The 20693-nt window shown below is 44.2% G+C and overlaps 1 protein-coding gene across 2 annotated transcripts in view; it reads left to right on the top strand.

Moving 5' to 3' along the window:
• The first annotated feature begins 265 nt into the window (after window positions 1–265).
• The window catches only part of trim62.1 (tripartite motif containing 62, tandem duplicate 1), a 42511-nt gene continuing 22083 nt past the window's right edge, over window positions 266–20693 (top strand). For both annotated transcript variants that reach the window (XM_029113925.2, XM_029113924.2), the window contains exons 1-2: window positions 266–369; window positions 1378–1938. In XM_029113925.2, the coding sequence (XP_028969758.2) occupies window positions 1531–1938 (408 nt within the window). In that variant the 5' untranslated portion in view covers window positions 266–369; window positions 1378–1530. The remainder of the gene's footprint in view (window positions 370–1377; window positions 1939–20693) is intronic.

Raw genomic sequence — 20693 nt, 5'->3', positions numbered from 1 at the left:
CCTATGGTCTTAACCATGTTCTCCGACGAACGTGAGAAAGTTGCGCGATTCCATTCGTTTACAGGGGGAAACATTTCTCTCTCCTAAATTAGCCTATATTTTTCCTTCGTCTATGTACTTTCACATATATGCTCACATGCACTTTCTAGACATAAATTGAAACTTAAATAAATATCAAGTGTATGTGAATAAGCAACCACATATTGAACGAATACTTTTGATGTGGCAGTATGACCCCCATAGTTCGCACAGGTGGAGGGTTGGTTTGTTCTATTTTAGTGTTCCATTCCTTCCTTCCTGGAAAAGACCGACTGACCAGCATTGGCAAGTGAGGAGCTGTACATGTCTGCTGCAGTGCTCTGAATGCGGGTGAGTGAGGTTTTTTGAAATTATTTATTTGATCTAGTCTTTTTAAAATATTTTTTGGTAAAGTCACTTGTTTAAACTAGTTAAATTAACATTAGCTGATTACGGTGACTTGCTAAGTGCCTCCCATTATCTTGTGTATAATGTGAGGAAGATGAGATGTTTACAAATCCATCTGGCAATCAAGGCAACTACTGTATTAACCGCTAACTTTAGCTAGCCAGCCAATTAAATTGCAAACACTAGCTGGCTAACGTTAATTGGACAGTTTGGTTACTGAAAATATGCCGACAAACGAAGCATATTATACACATATCCATGTGAACGTTGACTTCTTTAACCGGGTGTAATGGAAGTACAATAGCTACAATACCGTGGCTAGCTACAAAGCGAAGGACAGCTAGCTTGTTAGCTGATATGACATTCATTTGGCCAGTGTCGATGGGAGGACAGGTCAGAATACTCCAGTTGCTTTGCAAAGCGAAGCTCCGTCGTCGTATAATTAAGACGAGGCGGATGTTACCTGTTAACTTACTATGCATTGCGGTAGGGTTGAGAGTCAGTCACATTTTCTAAATTAACTTCACGGAACGTAAGTTCGAGCAATCAGCCAATCCTTTCTTACTATTTTGTATTGTTTTACAAGCGATGGAAGATGGCTAGTTTTCTCCAGTGACAACGTCAGGCCTACGCTTTATCAGATGCTCTTTTATGTTTACATTTGTGTTTATTGTCTGAAAGCGTGATATACAATTTACATGACTTTGTCCTGTACTAATTGCGTTGGTAACCGGTTCATTATAGCTTTAAGCTACCGTCGGGGGTGTGTGATTTATGCCCAATATACTATTGTCAAGGGTTTTATCCTGGCACTCAGCAACAGCCCTTAGCGGGGTAATTGACTGTATACTGCTTATGTCTGCTATTGTCTTATATGGACTGCTTGCTCGGTAGTGGTATCTGATAGATTTGACTGTATTTTTGACATGGCTGTCCCCCTTCCCCTCGCAGTAATTTCTAAGAAGAGTGCCCAAAATTCTGAAGTGGTTTTCAGTTAACTGCCAGCCAAGATCCAAAACCTGAAGATCTCTCTCTGGCCAGTCCTGTATTAAAAAGCTCCCAACCAGTGTGCAATTAAATGCAGTCCAACCTCTGTGTTTCCAAATGGCTTGCTGTCTGAAGGATGAGCTATTGTGTTCCATCTGCCTGAGCATCTACCAGGACCCTGTCAGTTTTGGCTGTGAGCACTATTTCTGCCGAAAGTGCATCACAGAGCACTGGAGCAGACAGGAGCCCCATGGCGCACGAGACTGTCCTGAGTGCAGGAGGACCTTCCCAGACCCTCTTCTCTCCCCGAGCCTCAAGCTGTCCAACATCGTTGAGCGCTACTCTGCCTTTCCGCTGGACGCAATCCTTAATGCCCAGAGGAGCTCCTATCCCTGCAAAGACCACGAGAAGGTCAAGCTGTTCTGCCTCAGCGACAAAAGCCTGGTGTGCTTCTTCTGTGATGAGCCGGCCTTACACGAGCAGCACCAGGTCACCACTATCGACGAGGCCTACGAGGAGATACAGGTCAGTTTGACTGGTTCTCCAGTAGGGACGCCGATGGGTTCAGAATTAAGTGGTTACAGCGTTAGTCCTACTCTGAGAGAGAGGTTGTGTTTACAACGAAATCAATTTTCACTGTGCAACGATCATAAAACACAACTATTGTAGAGCACATTTCTACCACTTGCAAGGTCCAATCAACCCATGGTTGTGTAACTAACGTATCTGTTTATACTCTGTTTTAATTTATACTCTGTTTTAACTCAGATAACTAATGTATCTGTTTTAATGCTTGATTATTTCACGCTTGTCAGTTAGAAAATGAAAGCCTTTTGGAATTTCCTGTGACTATAAATCAGTAATAAGGGGTACTTGTTGATTTATTGTTTTTAACTTCAATTGATAAAAAAGAACAGAGAAGAAAATCCAATGTCAGTAATTTTTTTGACAACTAATTGTTTTCTTCTAAAGAATAAAGGACCAGCGGTGGATTAGTGAATGAACACACAGCGCCTCTGCCTTTTGGTAAACAGATGGATAGAAATATGGCTATATGATATTTTCTTATTGAGGGATTTTCTATGTTGAATCGTACTCAATGAAATCCCACCAGGCACTTTACCACTGACCCAATTGCATGGCTTGCCAATGAATATGAATAAGATTCAGTTGTCCTGAATTTTTACTCATAATTTGGCTGATTCTTACATCTTGTAAGAATTGAGTGCCAAGAGACAGTAGTTGAATTTTTTTTTTTAACAAAAATAAAACTGGTAGATCACTTAAAACACATAAGAAGCAATGCTAAAAATATGTCTTAAAGTGATATTTTGGATTTTATTATGTAGAACTTCAGGCAGGTTCCAAAGTTTAAGACACAATGGCTGAAAGAGGCCTCACTAAACATTTTGGTTCTGAATATAAGGACAATTAAAAGGCTAGGGCCAGAAGATCTGAGTGACTGACCAGACACATCTAAAAAACTTATCAGACATTTGTAAGTAACTCGCAGCCAATGCAGGGACTTTCAAATACAGTGTATGGGTTCTGTCCTTTTGGTCTTTGTTACAACTTGTGCTGCTGCATTTTGAATTAATTGCAGTTTGCTGATGTTTTTTTTGGGTAAGACCAGACAGAAAGGAATTACAATAGTCAAGCCAACTAGTGATTAAAACACGAGTCTCTCAGTTTTGACCTGACTTGAGCAAACTACCATTTGCAATGTTTCTTAAATGATAAAAGGCAGACTTCATTGCATTTTTGATATTGACCTCAAAACTGAGGTCAGAGTCAAAGAATACACCCAGATTTGTAGCTTGGTGTGTTGATTCTAGGTCTAACCAGCATGGATTTGTGTTGTCAGTTTCTCTCTTAAGATCTTGGCACCCATAACCACAACCTAATTTTTGTTTAGTTCCAGTAGGGTTATAATCATCAGGGGATACAGAGATATACAGTTGTGCTCAAAAGTTTGCATACCCTTGGAGAATTGCTAATACATGTGCCATTTGTAAAGAAAACATTATTTTGCAATAGTTGTCTATGAGGCCCTGAATTCTTGCAGGTGGTATAGCTGCCCATTCATCTTGGCAAAATGCGTCCAGGTCATGCAAAGTCTTTGGTCGTCTTGCATGAACAGCACGTTTGAGATCTTCCCGGAGTGGCTCGATGATATTAAGGTCAGGAGTCTGTAATGGCCGCTCCAGAACCTTCGCCTTTTTTTTGCTGTAACCACTGGTGGGTCAACTTGTGCTTAGGGTCTTTGTTGTGCTGGAAAGTCCAAGGGTCCCATGCGCAGCTTTCGTACCGAAGAATGCAAATTGTCTGCCAGTCATTTCTCACAACATGCTGCGTTCATCTTGCCTTACATTTTCACAAGATTCCCTGTGCCTTTAGAGCTCATGCCCCCCCCCCAAAACATCAGTGAGCCGCCATCATGCTTCGCAGTGGGGATGGTATTCTGTTCCCTAGAGGCCTTGTTGTCCATTCTCCAAACAGCGCTTATGGTTGAGACCATAAATATCTATTTTGGTCACGTCACTCCAAATTAGTGTGCCAAAGGCTGTGAGGCGCGTCAGGGTGTTGTCGGGCTTTTTTGTCGCATTGGCGCAGTAAAGGCTTTTTTCTGGCAACCATGAAGCACATTTCTGTTCAAATATCGTCGTATTGTGCTCTTTGAAACAACCACACTGTCTTTTTCCAGAGCAGCCTGTATTTTTCTCCTGAGGTTACCTGTGGCTTTTTCTTTGTATTCTGACCAATTCTTCTGGCAGTTTTGTCTGAAAGCTTTCTTGGTCTACCTGACCTTGGCTTGGTATCAAGAAATCCCCAAATGTTCCACTTCTTAGTAAGTGATTGAACAGTTCTGACTGGCATTTTCAAGGCTTTGGATATCTTTTTATTCCATGAGCGTGTGTTATAACCGCCAATAATCCAGGTTAATTTAGTGAGAGAATTTGGTAGGTTGTGCATTAGTCTTATAGACAAACGTCAGCCAGTGTCTGGCCCTCCTGGAAGCTAAGAAGTCCCATCCAACCAAAGAGTACAGAATACAGTGATGCGTATGAAACTTTGCACCCGTTATAAAATGAAGAGCTGCATGAAAGACTGCATCCAAGGACCTCAACACTGAAACTGATGCATGCATGTAAAATAGATCACCATAATCAAGATGAGTAAAAGCCTGAGCATGGGATTTGCCAGTATCATATGTTATTGTCATCAGCATAGGAATGATATTTACAATTTCTCAGAGTGGTACAAATTTCATTTATATAGAGTGTAAACAACAGAGGTCCCAAAATCCAACCTTGAGGAACTCCCTTTTGAACAACCAGGACGTAACCTTATAGCATCTGTTACAATGGCCTGGGTTCTATCACTCAGTTACCAAGTCATGAGCGAGCATTCCTAACAAGACCAATGGAGGCCAGTTTCTTCAACAGGATGAATGATCGACTATCAAAGACCTTCGAAAGATCTAAACATAGCCACACAACATGAACCCCCGTCCTGTGTTTGAGCAATGTCATTTACAACTAGAGTAGAAGCTCTAATAGTACTATATCCAGGCCGAAAGCCGGACTGATATCTGAACATTCAATATTGAATCCATAAGAAGGCACGCAGCTGTTCAGTGCATCATCCATGTGAGAGCTAACAAACTCATTGACTGTTTATACACACTTATTGCAACAAGAACAAAAAAAGCCACAGGTGTGGGAAATTGACCATTTAATTGCCATTTTCACCTGTGTGTCACCTTGAGTGTCTGTAACAAGGCCAAACATTCAAGGGAATGTAAACTTTTTTGATCAGGGCCATTTGGGTGATTTCTGTTATCTTTATGATTTCAAAAGAAGCCAAAACAACTGTGATAATAAATGGCTTCATATGATCACTATCCTTAAATATAAGTTTTTTTTGCATGATCAGTCATTTTCATAATCAATGCCAAAATGTTGCAATTTCTGCCAGGGTATGCAAACATATGAGCACAACTATACAGTTTTGTAACATCTGCATAGCTTTGAAAGTGAATACCTTGCTTTCTAATGATGTTGATAAGCAGTTACCATATACAAATTCAACAGTATAGGCACCAAAATCTAACCTCTTTTTGACCCCAGATAAGATTTTCTTTTCTTTGAGGCATGGACACCCAGTAATACAAAAAGTTTTGGCCAGTCAGCTAAGTCCTGAACCAGTTCAATACTAAACCCTCAGACGCTAACCCCATTTAATAGCCTGTTAAGGAGAGTGTTATGATCGTTAGTATCAAAATCTGCTCTTATATCCAGTAGTAAAAGGATGGAGTGCTTTTCAGCGTGCAGCTTTACCCTGATGTTGTTTACATCCTTGATGAGTGCGGTCTCTCTGCAGGGCATGTAAACCAGACAAACTTTTTCAAAAGTGAAATTTCTTGACGATTGTACTTAACAGGATTTATAACTTGTTAATTCACATCAGACAAGCTGTTAGCTATACGTACGCCTTGCCATTATAGCTATGCGGAACACCCTTTTGTTTACCAACAAATACTATTATCTCTCAAGCGTAGTATAGTACCTAGGGGTGTGACGGTACACAGAGGTCACGGTTCGGTATGATTCCAGTGCACCGGAAAAAGACATGCAAAAAGAACCTTTATTTAAATTTATTGCAATATTATAAACTTTGCCCGTTGCCACTGTAGTTAAAGCAGGCACTAGGTTGGATTTTTTCAGTAAAGAAATTACAGCATTTTGCAATTACTCGCCGGTCCGAAAGCGGTTCCGCTCCAATGCCTGATATAGAATGAAGTCGCAAATAATATGAAAAATAGAATTACCTGTTCAATAAAACTCGAAGTTTGACATTATTCTTATCCTTGCTGATGTTAGTTTGCGGTCCCTGGTTGCTAGCTATAGAGCTTGTCTGACTGCTTTTGGGCCTTTCCCTTGGTTTACTCATCGCTAGGTGCCTGTGGGCATGTGCACTTGTGTTTCAGTCCCAGGAGTTGACGTTTAAACTTTCGCCCATTTTGCTATAGGAAAGATTGTAGGGTAGGAACAGTGGTACAGTGTGCCAGACATGCCTTTTATGATCGGCTGCTGCCCACCGCTGGCAAGCGAAGTTACATGTTCTAGGCTACTTAGTTACGGCTCCAAGATCCGTCTCCGGGGGAAACTTGTTTAGAATTTTTTGCACACAAAGAAATCGATGACACTGTTTCTCCACCCCCCCCCCCCCCCCCGCATGTAACCTTGGCGTCATTCTGGACTCTACACTCTCCTTTGATCAGTATGTCAAACAGACTGTAAAATCTCCATTATTCCATCTTCGCAACATCACCGAACTCAGACCTGCCCTCTCCCGTCCTGCTGCTGAAACCCTAATACATACATACATGCATTCATAACCTCTCGTCTTGACTACTGCATCTCCATACTTACCCGCATCATATCTACATCCCTCCATGAGTTCCAAATGGTTCAGAACTCTGCAGCCAGACTACTCACTCACACCAAGTCCCTGCAGCACATCACCCCCATCCTCTGAGTTAAACTGGCTTCCTATCTCCCAATGCATCAACTACAATATCCTCCTATTGACATATAAAGCCCTAAACACTGCCACTGCCTACCTCTCCTCTTCCATATCAACCAACACACAAACTCTGTTCCAGTACTGCAGGCCACCTCATAATCCCCAAGTCCAAGCTCAAAGGCTTTGGTGACCAATCATTCTCAAGGGTTGCTCCTCGTCTCTGGAATTCTCTCCCCAAAACCATCCGTGACTCTGAGACTATCCCCATCTTCCAGCAACGCATCAAGACTCATCTGTTCAAAATCGCCTACCCATAGCCACGCCAAATCCCACACTCTCAATCTTCGTTGTTTTCTCATAGTATTTATTTTGTTGTGCTTTGTTTTCTGTTCCATGTCACTATTATACATTGTCTTTGGGTCCCTGAAAAGCACTGTAAATATAATTTATTATTATTATTATTATTATTTATAACTTTTGTAAAGTTTTCCAGTCAACTATGCTCAATTAAAGCAGGTAAAGCAACACTTGATTTCACTATTCATCCCAAAGCAATATCCTACATATTTACTTGGCATAGCTTAGAGGATGTTGCATGGGAAATTCCTCTAATTCTTTTTCTTCTATGACACAATCTGTATATTGTATGTGATTACCAACACGCTTTTAATGTTGACATTGTCAGTTTATCACACACTAAGTAGGCTTTCGGTTATACCTAAATAAATTTCAGATGTAACAATGTGGGAAACTTATTTTATGGAAATGCATCTGTTTATTTTAGAAGTTGCACGCATAGACATGAGAGACTTTTAAATAGATATTTTATGTGGGATGTCTTCGTTGAAGATCACATCAGGTCTGTTCTCTTTGATTAACTCCCAGTAAGCACACAGTCAAATGTTACTGGTGTGTTGAATTCAAGTTGCCCACCTTAGAGTTCCAAATCTACAACTCTGGCATAATAGCCAATTCTCTTCTCTTCACTCTTTGTAATATCGCCTCGCATTTTACAATGCAGTTTGCCTAACAGAATGATTATGATCACCTTTGTTTTCTGTACTAAATCTGTTGACACTCACGGCAGCTCCAGAGACCCACTCTGTCCAGAGATTCTCAGACCAGAGCAGACTTGTTATGCTGCTGAATGGGAACCTTTTGTTCACACCGTGGCTGGTCAACACCTTACACAGGGCTGATAAGCACCAGACCTGAGTGCTCATGTTTAACATCACAAGCTGCTTTTTGTCAGATCTTCCTGTCCAGTCTATTGAATGGCTGTTAGGCTAGAAGCTAACTGACACGCTGGGCAAAAATATCCCTCTGGTGAGATGTCTTAATATAGCCTAAACTTGTCAATTTGTTGAACTGGCTTTGTATTTTTGTATTTATATGCCCTTGAAAATAATCCTCTCCATTCATCTCCTGTCTTCCAGGTGTTAGGCAAGGTTTATCTGTGGAATGGCTGCAGGCACCGAATGTTCATTTGGCTACTCCCTTATTGCATTTGCCATTCCCTTGTTGCAAGGCTATATCTCCTATGAGTCAGGAGGAGTGGGGACCTCTTTGGTATATATTAATGTTGAGTACCGGAGTCAAAGACTTAGTAGGCCATTTCACATGCCCTTTCTATCTAGTTCAACTTCGTCTGCTTGTTGCTGACAAGCCTCAACTGTATATCCAGTTATCTAGGCTGCCTCTAAGCTTGCTGGGCAGTATATTTTAACGTACACCTGTCTTGATGAACCGAACGGTTTGGGTTTTTGTTAATTTTGTAATATACATTTTATTACTTTTAAATAAAATGTAGTTAATATTTCATATAAGAGAAGATGATTATTAGCATAACATTGTTGTGACGCAGCACAACATTGTTGAAATTACTGATTGAGAGTCTGTGTATGCATTATACCAAAGGCTTGTCTATCTGAACCAAGCACACCCACAGTCGGTCTCTCCCAGTGGGAGGCTAGTGAAGTCAAGTGGGTAGAACCTAGGAAAGTTGATGATCAGTCAAGGACGAGCTAGCAAGATCCCATTGGGCAATGTGCCCTGCGCTCCAAAAAATGACAGTTGAGACATGCAAACAAGTAAAGGAACTTGGCTGACATTCAGAAATTTGACATCTCCCTCTATAGGCTTCTACAGGCTGGGCCTCCTTTGAAAGATGACCTGAATCTTTAAATGTATATCTCCAGTGAGTTAGGGAGGAAGATAGGGTTGTGTCACCAAGGAAAAATGGGAGGTTAGGAGAGACTTAGATTTTATCCCAAACTGCGTATTTGTCCCAAACTAGACATGTTCTACTAATCATGCAGCCCTATTTAGCATTGTGTGGAAATTATAACAGATGTTCAGAAAATGTATGATTGGTGGAAGTTTTATTGTTTTATGCAGTCAGAACAGGAAAGGGCTGATTGAAACCACTTATGTGCTGCCACCACAGGGTGGTGTAGAAATTTAGAAGGTTTGTTATGAAAATAAATCATATGACACCATCTCATACGGTCAAAAACGAGATGTAAAATTTGGCTGTATCATGCTGCCTAAAATGAAAAAAGGTCATGACCGTGTAATCCCAACGCGTAATGAATTATTCAAACATGGCTGCTCTGCTCAGGCCGCTTCAGCTTCTCTCCTCGGAGTATCTTCCGTGGGGGACTGTTGTGACATTTAGTAAGGCGGCAGGAGGTTGAGAAGCTGCCCAGATTCACAGCACTCTGAGCCCACACTCGGAAACAAACAGGCCCCTCCTGTGTCAAGTGTTCAAGTTGTGTTTTGTAAAAATTGTCTTCATTTCCTGGTGAGCTCTCTGAGGTGCCCAGGACAGGGAATTTGATCAGGACAGGAATCTCTTTCCATGCTTGTAGCTGACAATCACCACTTGAGCACAAGCCATGAATGCTGAAGGAACCGAAATATTATATATTCATAAAAATATTTACATGTTAGATGATTCTTTAGTATTTACTATAGCCATTTTTAGTCCTCAATTGTCATTTCCTGGCCTATACTCTGTGTGTCTGGTCATTTTCTTTTATCAGAATGTATTTGGAATTAATCTAAAACTGGTCAAAATTCTGTTCCTTCAATGCTGAGCTGAGAGTATCATGTTGTAACGAGCAAAGGTGTTTAAAAGCAATGTTCACCTTGGTAGGTGGTGTTCAGAAAGCACTTGAGGTGCCAAGTCGGAGGTCTCTTGAAATTGGATAGATTTTTAGGGGTTTGCCAGTTCGAATTGAGATGTTGCTGGGTAGGAGGGTATTTTGTACACACACACACACGCCTTGTTCTGTGTGTGGCTGTAATGACACTGTCTGACAGACAACCTCCTCAGGGAGATTCAGAGACTGAGAGCACTCCGCTGTACAACAGGCCACCAGGAGGAGGAGAAAATAGCACTACATGACTGACTGACTCACTCATCCACCCGCACGGCTGCCCCGGGTTAAAATGCTGCTCTTCAGTTCACTGAAGTTGGAGCAGTATGTTCTCCACTGCTGCATTTCGGGATCACCGTGCACTAACCGAATGGCTCATTCATTGGATGTAGGAACATTCAATTTGGTCACCTTGTAGTTTACGCAGCAACTCGCCACTTTATTTTTCTAAAGGGGGGTGGTTTTGCTGAGCTCCTTAAATTAGGATAACACGGTCTGTATGTGGAGCGGGATAAGTGATGTTGACTGTTTGCCTGGCCACGGATGACTCCAGCCAGGGTTTTGGTTGGCCTGTGGCGGTCGGGACATGGCGAGAGCTACTGCTCTGGGCCGAGAGAGGGTAATCTCCTTAGCTTGGCATGTAACTCCACTGCTGCGACCGCAGGCTGCCGGGCCAGCAGGCCAACACGGTGGTTGGTTGTTGCTGCCGATGTCACGGAGCTTTGCTCCTGCAGATTGTCATCCTTTCACCATGTGGAATCCATGCTGCAGTCAAATCTGTAATGGGCAGCTAGCGTGTTGTCCTCTTCAGCTCAGTGATGCGCACGCACACGTCTGTGCTTTTCAATGTTTGGATAGAGAAGGATTTGTTGGCAGGTCTGTAATTTGCTTCAGGGGTTGAAGTTTGTGAGTGAACTAATGCACTCTGCTTATCAGTGTGCCTATTCATGATAGCATCTAGCATTTCTCTGAGCAGCACTAAGCCTGTGGAAAGACAAGAAATGCCTTTTATCAATGGATAATTGGTTATTGATTTTTGGAAGGTTGGACATTGTGGCTCCTCGTCTTTGGAATTCCACATCAAGCTGAGTTGTCTCTAAATGACAATTTGATAGAATCACTGAGATCTGTGGCTAGGTCAGTTGTGTTGGTGCCACCTGAAACAAAATGAGAGATGGCTCGATGTGGGGCGGGGGGGGGGTTCTCAGCATCTCCTCCTGCATAGCTTATCTGGCCGGCAGACATCTGCTTAATTTCCGGCGTGTTTACCACTACTGTGTACAGACCAAGTGGAGTCACTAAGTCCACCTTTTAAATGTGTCATGACCTGTCGTGGCGTGCGCGGGCAGAATGGGGCTGGGATGGGAGAGTCTGCGTCCCGAGGGAGCTTCTGCCTGCTTTTCAATTGGCCCTCAGGGACCTGGACCTCTCTCCGCTCTGCTTGTCATTATAGTGGAAATGGTCCAGCCAGACTTGGCTGCATTTCACTAAAATAGTCTTTTTAGCAGATGCCGTTTGTTCAGAGTCATTTACAGGAGTGAGTGCAACCTGGGAGGACCTGATTCCAGTTGTCCGTCAGCGCCGACCCCCCCCCCCCCCCCGGTGACCCTTCATCCCTCCAGAACGTATATGTTAAGCACACCGCTGTAACACCGTGGTATTTGAAGTACGGGAACAGCATGAGCCGCGGGGGCCTGTGGTTACCAAGGGCGCTCTCTCTAACCTGCACGCTCCCCTTCAAACACAGGGCCATTGCTGCTGTTGTGAGTCAGGCCATTTCAAGGGCACCCATGGCTCTCACCTGTCCAGTGGCCTATCTCGGTCCTGTTTCCTCCTCCTCTCCACCCCCTCCTTAATCCCCTCCTCATTCCTGCATTATGGGCTTTATTAAATGTCAGGGCTCTAGCTACTTAACAGATTATTCTCAAGGTGGTAGCTTCCAGACCAGGGCAGGTTTGTTAGATGTATTTTTTTGCATGGCTCAAGCTCACTAAAAGTGAGTGTGAGCGGCTTTGCGGTCAGTCGGGTGGCGTAGCAGGGAGAGTGGGCAGTTGCGTTCACGCGGAAACGGAGCCATGGGGAAAGGCAGAGCGGTCATGTTCTATCAGCCGTGTACAGACAACATCCTCCAACCGGGAACGACACAGTGGCATATAGCCTACTTATTACTGCTGCCAGCTCCGAAGCCTCCTGGGGGCATTCTGAAGTAAGACTGGGAGGCATTTCTTTTTTAAAACCGTTTTTTGTAAACCTACCTAGAAAGTGCTCACGTTATTAAGACCTTGCTACACCATGGGCTATCGTCTGACAAATCTGAAAGGTGCTATATAGTCACCTTCCATCTGCCTGTGTTGTGTTAGCACTGTTTTGAATAGAGGGCTTTTTGTGTGTTTACTGTGGGCGGGTCGGATGCTGGCTCAGCTGCTGCGCATTAGGCTAGACTTCTCGGTTCCCATGGGAACATGACTACCTCGCCCATATCATCCCCCTCTTCCTTCCGCTGCGTGTTGGTCATGTTTTGTAACCCTGTGTGCAATGAGGAAGTGACTGGAGGTGGGGCCGGGACACTGGCTTGCAGCAGGTGGCCGGTAGGTGACTTGGTAGGGGATTAGCATGCGGGAGCCTGAATGAGGGGCGCTCACTGTTCAGATGTGGACTCTTGACCCCTGGCTGGCCTCTGATGTTTGTCAGTTGGTTGACAAACATCCAGTTTCACTGGCGGTTATTTGGTTGAATGTCTGTTTCATCGCAGCCCAACTCGCCCCCTGGAAAAGCTGGAAGATATCTAGAAGAAATAGGCCAACAAAATGTACTTTGCACATGCCCGTTTTGGCCATTTCATCTAGTTAATACTATGGCAGTAGAATGTGATATTAACATGCGTAATCAGCCAGGGGTTGATGATTTAACGTATATGCTTTACTGCTCTGACATTCACCTGATTATGTTTATGTACCAGACATAGTTGAGTGAGCCAGAAAATACTTTTTTTGTGGTTAAGTGAAATGCAGTTTTAAGCTCCCTTCTAGTTGTTACCTCAGGCCGTTTGCTTTAAGCCCTATGCTCTCATGTAGCAGTTAGCCATTTTTTGGTATTAGAGACTCAATGGAGCAAAATGTTAACTAACACTGGACTGCTGTTATATGTCAACTAGTGCGGGTTATTGAGATTCACTAGTTGAATTGTTTGCCATGTTCATGGTGACTTTCTGTTCTTCTTGCTAAGGTTTGACATGATTTGGTACTCTGTGAAATTTCTTCAGTACAGTCGATACTGCCAAATGTGTTGGTAATGGAAAACTGTTGGGGCCGAATCTTACTGAATTGGAATCAAGTTATAAAACAAAAAAAAGTGTGACATCCTTAGTCACTATGCTGTTGTCAATCCGTCCAATCCTGAGGGCTTTTTGGTCAGGCCTGCTGCCTAGGTAGGATCAGGAGGAGGATTTGCAGGTCATGTCTGCCAGGCTACAGAGGGGAAAGTGCTGTCTCCTATCTTCGACAGCTTAAGGTTCTGGAAGCTCTCTCTCTCTCTCAGCTCTGGGTCTAGACCAGTCAGTGTGCTTCAGATAAGCAGGGAAATTGCCACCTCTGTGGCTGTACAGATCCGGAACGAAATCCGTTTTTACATGAAGATTATTTTATCATTTGTGACAGCCACATAATCCCAGTACAAAGAGAAGATATTAAACGCCGGTCCTGTAGGGGAGAAGACTGAATTAGTGGTTTCACAGCCCTCCTTTAATTGTCTTACTGCAGCCTCAGACGGAAGCGTGTCCACAATGGTGTGTGTGTGCGCATGCACATGTGCGTACAGCCTTGGACCCCCTGACCAGACCTGAGGCTCCGAGCTGTTTGCTCCTGATTAGCTCGGGATTTAGCGACCCAGATTACGGGCCATTGTTTGTGGGCCAGGGCTAGTCCGGGCCATAATCTATTAACTCCCTGCGTCCGCGATTAGCTCCAGATGATTTAATTAGACATGCCGTTGATAGGAGTCCTCATTACTGCTCCACATCAGTAAGTCTCGCAGCCCGCTCTAATGGAGCTACAGGAGTGGGGGCAGGGGATGCTCCTACCTGCTCTCAACTATCTTCGATGTTTCCATGACCCTTTTGAGTGCAATACCTCTGTTTACTCAGTGACTCCAGTGTGTTTTACTGCCCCGGTCAAGGTGCACTGGGATGGGCGCCTTGTGTAGTCTTGTCTGTAGACCAGGGAAATCCATCACGTCCACCTAGTCCGACTAACGGGTTTGTTACACACTGTGTCAAGCGGTCTTTTAGTGGACTGCAGCTCCCTCAGTTCCCAACTGGGTTGTCAATGAACTGTAAAGGTAAATATTAAAGTGGTTCCCAGAAGCCGGCTGGAGGAAGTGGCGTGCCCGTGCCCAACCGGTCGTCTTAGAACTGGACCATGTTTCAACCATTTCTTTCCAGAGTGGGTTCCTGTTGTCCGTCCTGGACTTGGCCCTTTGTGGGACTAATCAACGTTGAGATTTCGCCCCTCTCGTTTTGTTGTTTTTTAATGTTCAGCGCTGATCTTTGTGCATGTCAAGATACATTTAAGGTTTCCTTTCTCCCTTTGCTGTGACCTTCGGCTGGGTTGAACAGCCTCGTTCGCATTTGTTCTTACTGACCCTATGTGAAGAGGATGGACTGGAAGCTAAAGTGTCTAGCCCGGACAAGTTCTAGTGCAAGTTCTTTTGTTTGCTTTTGTGTGGCTCTTGAGGTTTGGATGAGGTAGAAATGCTGGAAGCAGCGGCCGCTAGCCCCTGAGGGAGACGGCACCGTGCAGCGCACCGACGTGTCCAGGGGAAGGTGAACCCACGTTTAGCTCTGAAGTCTTTAGCAACGACAGGATTTTCTCTGGAGATCTCTCTTACACATACTGCATGTACATGGTTCGAGATGACCGGCATGTGGACTGTCAGAGTGTTCTACATAATCCTTAAAAGCTTAGTTTTTAAGGCGACATGGTATATATTTATTTTTTACCCTTACAGCTCTTACTGAAGACAGTGAAGAATCCTATCTCGTGTAGCAGTGGTGCTCTCTAGAAGACCCAAGCTTAGTCCTCTTCGTACATGAATGTGTCCGCCGTAATTGTTTTTGCTTGGGTGGGTGGAACATGACTAATCTTTGAGTCACTACTACCACCCCACCCACTCCCCCCAGGAAGAGAGGAGAAAAAGCAGATTTATGAGCACTGCTAATGCTTTTATGTAATGCCAAATGTATTTTGCAAATTTGCACTACGCTACATTTTCTGTTGCTTTCAGCCTTCATAAACAAGGCACAAATACTGCCCAGTTAGTCTAGAGCCTTACGTACATCTTGTTGCCTTACTATATGTCTAAAGGGGCAGTCAAAAAACAGTTTGTACCAGAATATACCTGATATACATGTTTCTTATTTATATTTTAAGTTCCGTCCCCTCTTCCATGACCCAGGAACTGATCATTGATTGAGATTTGTTGATTGACTAGTGGAAGGGTTTCCTCCACTTCAATAGCAGACGTTCATCAAGGATAATTGTCTATTGTACCAAGTACATGTTTTTGTTTATCATCAAATGTTGTTTTAGAGCACCTCACAAATCAGCTGACTGTTTAAAGATTGAAAAGGAAATCGTTACAGGCTATCACTTGCACAACAGTTCATTCCCATGAGAATGTTCTTGTAAAATGAGCAACAGTTTTCCATGAGTGTAAGGGAAGGAATGCTGTTTGGAATGCTGTTGGAATGCAGTCCTGTTGATGTGGGGGTAAACAGTTATACTACTAGCCAAATCCTTTAAAATATGATCTGTGTTTTATTCATGGTTTGTAAGTAGCTGTTAAAAGCGGTTAATCTGAGATCAACATACAATTTCGCATCGTAAAGAGTTGAGACGGAATCGGGTTGGTGATTAGAGCCTTCAGCAGCCTGGTACTAGCGGTTGCCAACAGCTTCTAGGTTGTCTGTTTGTTGCTTATGGACTCTGAGTCTCGAACTGCCTCAGGGGTAAGCAGTCAGGAGGAATGTAATTAAAACGACTCCATCTACAGAAATGCTGTGTCAGGCCGCAGCGTTTTTTGGAAGCCTCAAATGTGCCTCAAATCCCAGCCTCGGTTTCATTTTCCTCTGGCATCAGCAGAGCTCTGCAGCCTCTTCAGAGCAGTTCCTGCAGCGTGCATAGCGGAGCAGCAGCATTGTCATGCCTCCAGCTGACTGGGCAAACCGAGGCTAGTGCCACACGACCACGTTGGCCCCGGTCCGTCATTGTGCACGACCCTCTGAGCCGGACATTCCTTCTCCCCTGCCGGATCCATCCTCACACAGGAGTCCGAGGAGGTTGAGGTCCCAGGGGATGAGCCGTGACTGCTCACTCCCCCGGCTGACCGACAGTCGCTACTGGATTACATACCCTCTAACAAGATTAGCACCAGACAATGGGGTCTAACACAATTGGCTTGCTGAACAACACAGAGCGCGCTCACTCATCTGTCTCTCTCTCTCTCTCACACACACACACACACACACACACACACACACACACACACACACACACACACACACACACACACACGGCCAATTAAACCAAAGTGGTTCTCGCTCCTTGGAAATTTTGAAAGTTGTGGAGTGTAGAAAACAGCCATAAATGTCCAGAACCGGACCAAATCTGAACCAGCAATAAACCCCTACTGTATGTTTTGGTCCAGATTTAGTCTGTTGGAACACGTGTGAACTTCTCTTCAGTCATCAACAGGCCGGGGATGCAGTAATGAGGTATGTGCTAACCGTTTGTGAAGACTATACACCCAGTTATTTCATTTATATCAAGGGTTGACATGACAAGTCGGATGGGTTCTCACCTAGTAGGTGTGTGAAACGTTTGCTTCCTTGTTAATGTCTTTAGCACTGTATTTGGCACGTCGGTATGTAGCACTGCAGAGGGTGGGCAGGGGCGGACAACATTGTGACGTAGCGCCTTCTGTTTCTGTCTCATTCACCGTGAGTGAGAGTCCCATCACTGAAGCAGGGAGTTTCAGGCAGACTTATAATAATGCGCCTTTGTTTAGGTTGCGGTTACTGTTTGAATGTAGGGCAAGTCATGTACATGATGGATGTCGCGAGCCTGCTCCACTTCCTTGAGTGAGCTAAGCCAGAGGAGAACATGCACATGCTGCCTATCTGCTTCAATTACCAGAAACACACGAGGGTCACTTATAACTGCACCAGGAATTCAGAGATGTTCCTTCTCAGAAACAGTTGTTATTCATTAGAAATCTTGCGCCATTTCATTTCAAGTGTCCAAATGGAAAACAAACAAATGTAATATAAAAAACATTTTTTTATGGAATTAGCATGTCCACTCCTTTTGAATAACAAAAATAGTAGTGATAACAATGTATTGATATTATACCAACAAAACAATCACCTATAACTTATAAAAACAGCTGTTATTTACAAATATCTATTAAAGATGCTCTCTGTATGATTGAAGTTTGATCCCCTGTAAACGTGTGGTTTAAGCGGATGAGGCCTTCTGAGTTGTTTAGCAACACACAAATTTCAATGCCAATGGAATGTCCATTTATAATTTTTGGGGCGTAACACCACTTTCCAGCCAATTCCTTTCCAGCAATCACGTTCCAGCTAATCGCCGTATGTTAGACGGGTCTCCCAGCCAATCGCCTTCTGTGAGGCGGGCCTTTCTCCTTTGTTTATTTTGGGAAAGAGCCTTTTACCTGGATGATATATAATATAGCATAAGTATGCAATAGGGAGCGAAGTTCGCTTACTGTAAGAAATGATAATGGCAGCTAGAGACCAGGACGACAAACTGCCAGTTCCTTCCTTGTCTATTACAGCGCATACTACAAAGAAATGAAATAACTTAGACTGGTCCTCAATAGCTAGCAACCAGGAACCCTAAGCTGACGTTAGATCTTACTCCAACCGGAAAATCTGCCCTTGACTTATGTACATGTTGCTGTTATGGAAAGGAGTAGTGTGAGTGTTAATACACTTAAATGTTTTTCTTACCAATGCAATTATCTTGTTTGGGAGTGACAGTACATTTTAGTGACTTATTCATTGTACATTGATGTAGAATGTAAATATAATACACAATGAATCTGCACATTCACTCTTTCTGCTGTCCTTGTTTACCTTAGAATTTCCTACGAAAGGAGGCCAGAGTTAGGGAGAAGATGAGTGCATTGTTTGAGAAAAACCCTCACAGAGCAGCTGACTGAAAGATTGAGGAAATCATTACAGGCTATCACTTTCACAACAAGTCATTCCTTTGAGGCCGTTCTTGTGAAATGAGCACCATGTTTCCATGACTGTAAGGGGAGGGATGCTTTTTGGTGTTCTTCTATCCTGACTCATTATTCCTAGCCACCGCAAAAGAGGCTTGCTGCGAAGCTGCCGTTGAATGAAGATTGTAATCTAATTTTCCAACGTAACTCTGTGCGTGTGTTTTGATCGATGAGATCACCATAGTCTAGGAAACAGACATTTAGTCACTATGGTTTTTAAAACTGTAAAAAATGTCCCGTGACCCTGTTACACTCGCTTATAGTTAAGTGTTGTCCTGGTGTAATCAGTATGCTTTCCATAGGTGAATTCATAATCTATTCCCCAACCCCACAGAGCCACATATTCGTGGTCTGTGGAATGGCATGACCATGTAGGGCAAGGCATGGGTGCGGGCCTGGAGCAAATATCTGAGCTGTTGGCACATGTCGCTCATGGATGAATGAGGTGGTTGAGCTAGGGAAGGGGTAACGGCGCTCACGGGTGAATGAGGTGGTCGAGCTAGGGAAGGGGTAACGGCGCTCACGGGTGAATGAGGTGGTCGAGCTAGGGAAGGGGTAACGGCGCTCACGGGTGAATGAGGTGGTCGAGCTACGGAAGGGGTAACGGCGCTCACGGGTGAATGAGGTGGTCGAGCTAGGGAAGGGGTAACGGCGCTCACGGGTGAATGAGGTGGTCGAGCTACGGAAGGGGTAACGGCGCTCACGGGTGAATGAGGTGGTCGAGCTAGGGAAGGGGTAACGGCGCTCACGGGTGAATGAGGTGGTCGAGCTAGGGAAGGGGTAACGGCGCTCACGGGTGAATGAGGTGGTCGAGCTACGGAAGGGGTAACGGCGCTCACGGGTGAATGAGGTGGTCGAGCTAGGGAAGGGGTAACGGCGCTCACGGGTGAATGAGGTGGTCGAGCTAGGGAAGGGGTAACGGCGCTCACGGGTGAATGAGGTGGTCGAGCTAGGGAAGGGGTAACGGCGCTCACGGGTGAATGAGGTGGTCGAGCTAGGGAAGGGGTAACGGCGCTCACGGGTGAATGAGGTGGTCGAGCTAGGGAAGGGGTAACGGCGCTCACGGGTGAATGAGGTGGTCGAGCTAGGGAAGGGGTGATGTTACTTGAGAATTAATCCCCGTGAGGTCACCTCCAATTACATCTGGCCTCCTTGGAGCTCTGGAAACGTGCCTATAAAAAATATTTCTATTGGATGTTTGTTTTCAAATAAACCTCAACTCACAGGCTTGTTGAAGGAGGGCTTTGCATGGTTTCACTATTTCCTCTAACTGGATAGAAGTTTTTTGTTCCTACTTTGGTTGCAACGTGTCAGAAACGAAGCTCCTCTGATTTCTATAATCGAGGATCAGATTTGTGTCCTGAATTCAAAAGAATTCGCAGCATCATACGCAAGTCAAAATGAGACTGAGGATGTAGAATGAGCCTTTTCCCCTCACAAAAGCGCTAATTCTCGTAGCCCTGTTAGTGCCGGCAAGTCAGGGTTGCGATCCTGCAACCACACGTCTACAAAACCTGATGTTGTTCTGTTGCTTAGAGACGGGTGTGTTAAAGAGAGCGAGACACACCAGACTGATTCTCTGCTCCATTCGCTGTCTCAGTTATGGATTCCAGAATCCTCTTCCTGAGTGTGGGAGAGGTGACGAAATCAATACTTTTTAGTCTGCCGTGAACAAACCCTCCCTCATGATGAAGGCAGCCATGAAGACGAACTACTGTGTTTTTCTTTCCTTCCACTTGAACATCCCGGCTGATAACCCATGAGTCATCAGTATGAAATGAAGTGTCCTTTTCAACACGTACACCAGAGGTCTATAAAAGCTTTCAGCGTGCGTGCGTGTGCGTGACAGGTTAGTGTTCCTCTTCACACTAATTTACACAGCAGGGTTCATAAAGCAGATAGCGGTGCTAGATACTGTGAGCTTCCCTCTCAGAGCTCTGGGTTAAACCCCTGCTGTCTGACAGAGTTATGGCCCAGGCTGGAGCACAGTGACTGTAAAGACTGTCATGTCTTGTATAACGCTACTTTGAGGGGGTTTTGTAACCATTAGTAGGTCAAATGGATTGGCTAAGCTATGCGGATAGGATTCAGTACAGTTGGACATAGTTGTTTATCATCTAGCTAGATCAAAATGTTTTGGGTAATTGTCAGTTCTAGATCTTTATTGAATATAATGAGATCAAGCATGTGTGATTGTTTGTTTCTGTATGTATCTGTTCAGCTCCAATGGCCTGTGAGCACCTCGTCATTCACTTTGAGACTTTGTTTTTCGTCAGCGCAGGC

Source organism: Esox lucius, chromosome 17 (assembly GCF_011004845.1).
Source record: "Esox lucius isolate fEsoLuc1 chromosome 17, fEsoLuc1.pri, whole genome shotgun sequence".
NCBI lineage: Eukaryota > Metazoa > Chordata > Actinopteri > Esociformes > Esocidae > Esox > Esox lucius.
Note: the sequence above shows the minus strand (reverse complement) of the source record. Positions and strands in the feature narration are given on the sequence as shown.